This window comes from Puntigrus tetrazona, chromosome 23 (genome assembly GCF_018831695.1).
Source record: "Puntigrus tetrazona isolate hp1 chromosome 23, ASM1883169v1, whole genome shotgun sequence".
NCBI lineage: Eukaryota > Metazoa > Chordata > Actinopteri > Cypriniformes > Cyprinidae > Puntigrus > Puntigrus tetrazona.
The window spans coordinates 5,478,880-5,479,951 of record NC_056721.1 but is presented as its reverse complement, the minus strand read 5'-3'; the positions used below and the strand labels follow the sequence as shown (position 1 = coordinate 5,479,951).

The window sequence follows — 1,072 nt, the reverse complement described above, 5'->3', positions numbered from 1 at the left end:
TAATAATAATAATAATAAGTCATACTCTTTAAACAAGGTGCACTTTCAGATCAGATGTTTTTAAAACTTTGCTTTTATTCATTTGAAAATGAAAGCTAATTTTCTCCTGTTTTCTCTTTTTCATTACAGTGTCTAAAGGAGACCCTAGGGCAGTTGATAAGGTGAAAATGTCCGTCAAGGCGACGGGTCTCCAGCGTTCTCGCTCCGACGCCGGCCGGGACAACGAGCACCGCAAGCCTCCTTCAGGTCTGGTCAAACCCTCGGCCGGAGGCTCGTTCGGTTACAAGAAACCTCTGACGACCGGAACCGCCACCGTCCTGACAGCAGGAGGCGCCACCATCACCAGCGGCTCGGCCACCGTCGGCAAGACCCCCAAGTCCTCGGGCATCCCCATCAAACCCGTCCCAGGCGGAGGAGGCCGCAAAAACAGTCTGGACGCCAGCGGCTCTGAACAGGGTTTCCTGGCCCCCAACGCTCGTGGGAGCATTCAGTACCGCAGTCTGCCGCGGCCCGCCAAATCCAGCGCTATGAGCTTAACCGGTCGCCCTTCCTCTCGCCCTGTCAGCGGCAGCATCGACGCCGGTCTCCTCACCCTCAAACCCGTACCGCCTCTGGCCAGCACCATGCCCACCAGGGGAAAAGACGGAGGCAGCTTGAAAGCGTCTAGTCGCCCGAGCACCACCGGACCCGTCAACCAGACGGACCGAGAGAAGGAGAAGGAGAGGGCCAAGGCCAAAGCCGACCTGGAGATCAGCTGCCTGAAGGCCGAGAGCCAGAGCGACAGCTGCGCGGAGACTGTGGAGAAGATGCATCGTGTGCGGAGGACGAGCACGAGCAAATACCCAGAACTGAGCTCTCCGACCAGCACGCCGAGGTACAGCCCTCTGCACCGACACACAAATCAAATCAATTCATGATTGAATTAGGTAATATTGAACAAGCTTGGAATGTTTTGGTGAAATTATGGGGAATTGTGTTTTTGAAAAGCTCAAAATATATTTTTTGCAAATCCACAAATAAGTAAATAAATTGTGTAAAATATATCTAAATTTATAAATATAAAATTGTAAAT

General features: G+C 52.0%; 1 protein-coding gene across 1 annotated transcript in view; it reads left to right on the top strand.

The window, feature by feature from the left end:
* Window positions 1-129: 129 nt before the first annotated feature.
* LOC122329286 (neuron navigator 1-like) overlaps window positions 130-1,072 on the top strand; it is a 1,982-nt gene continuing 1,039 nt past the window's right edge. The window contains exon 1 of the mRNA XM_043225511.1: window positions 130-874. Coding sequence (XP_043081446.1) covers window positions 168-874 — 707 coding nt within the window. The 5' untranslated portion in view covers window positions 130-167. The remainder of the gene's footprint in view (window positions 875-1,072) is intronic.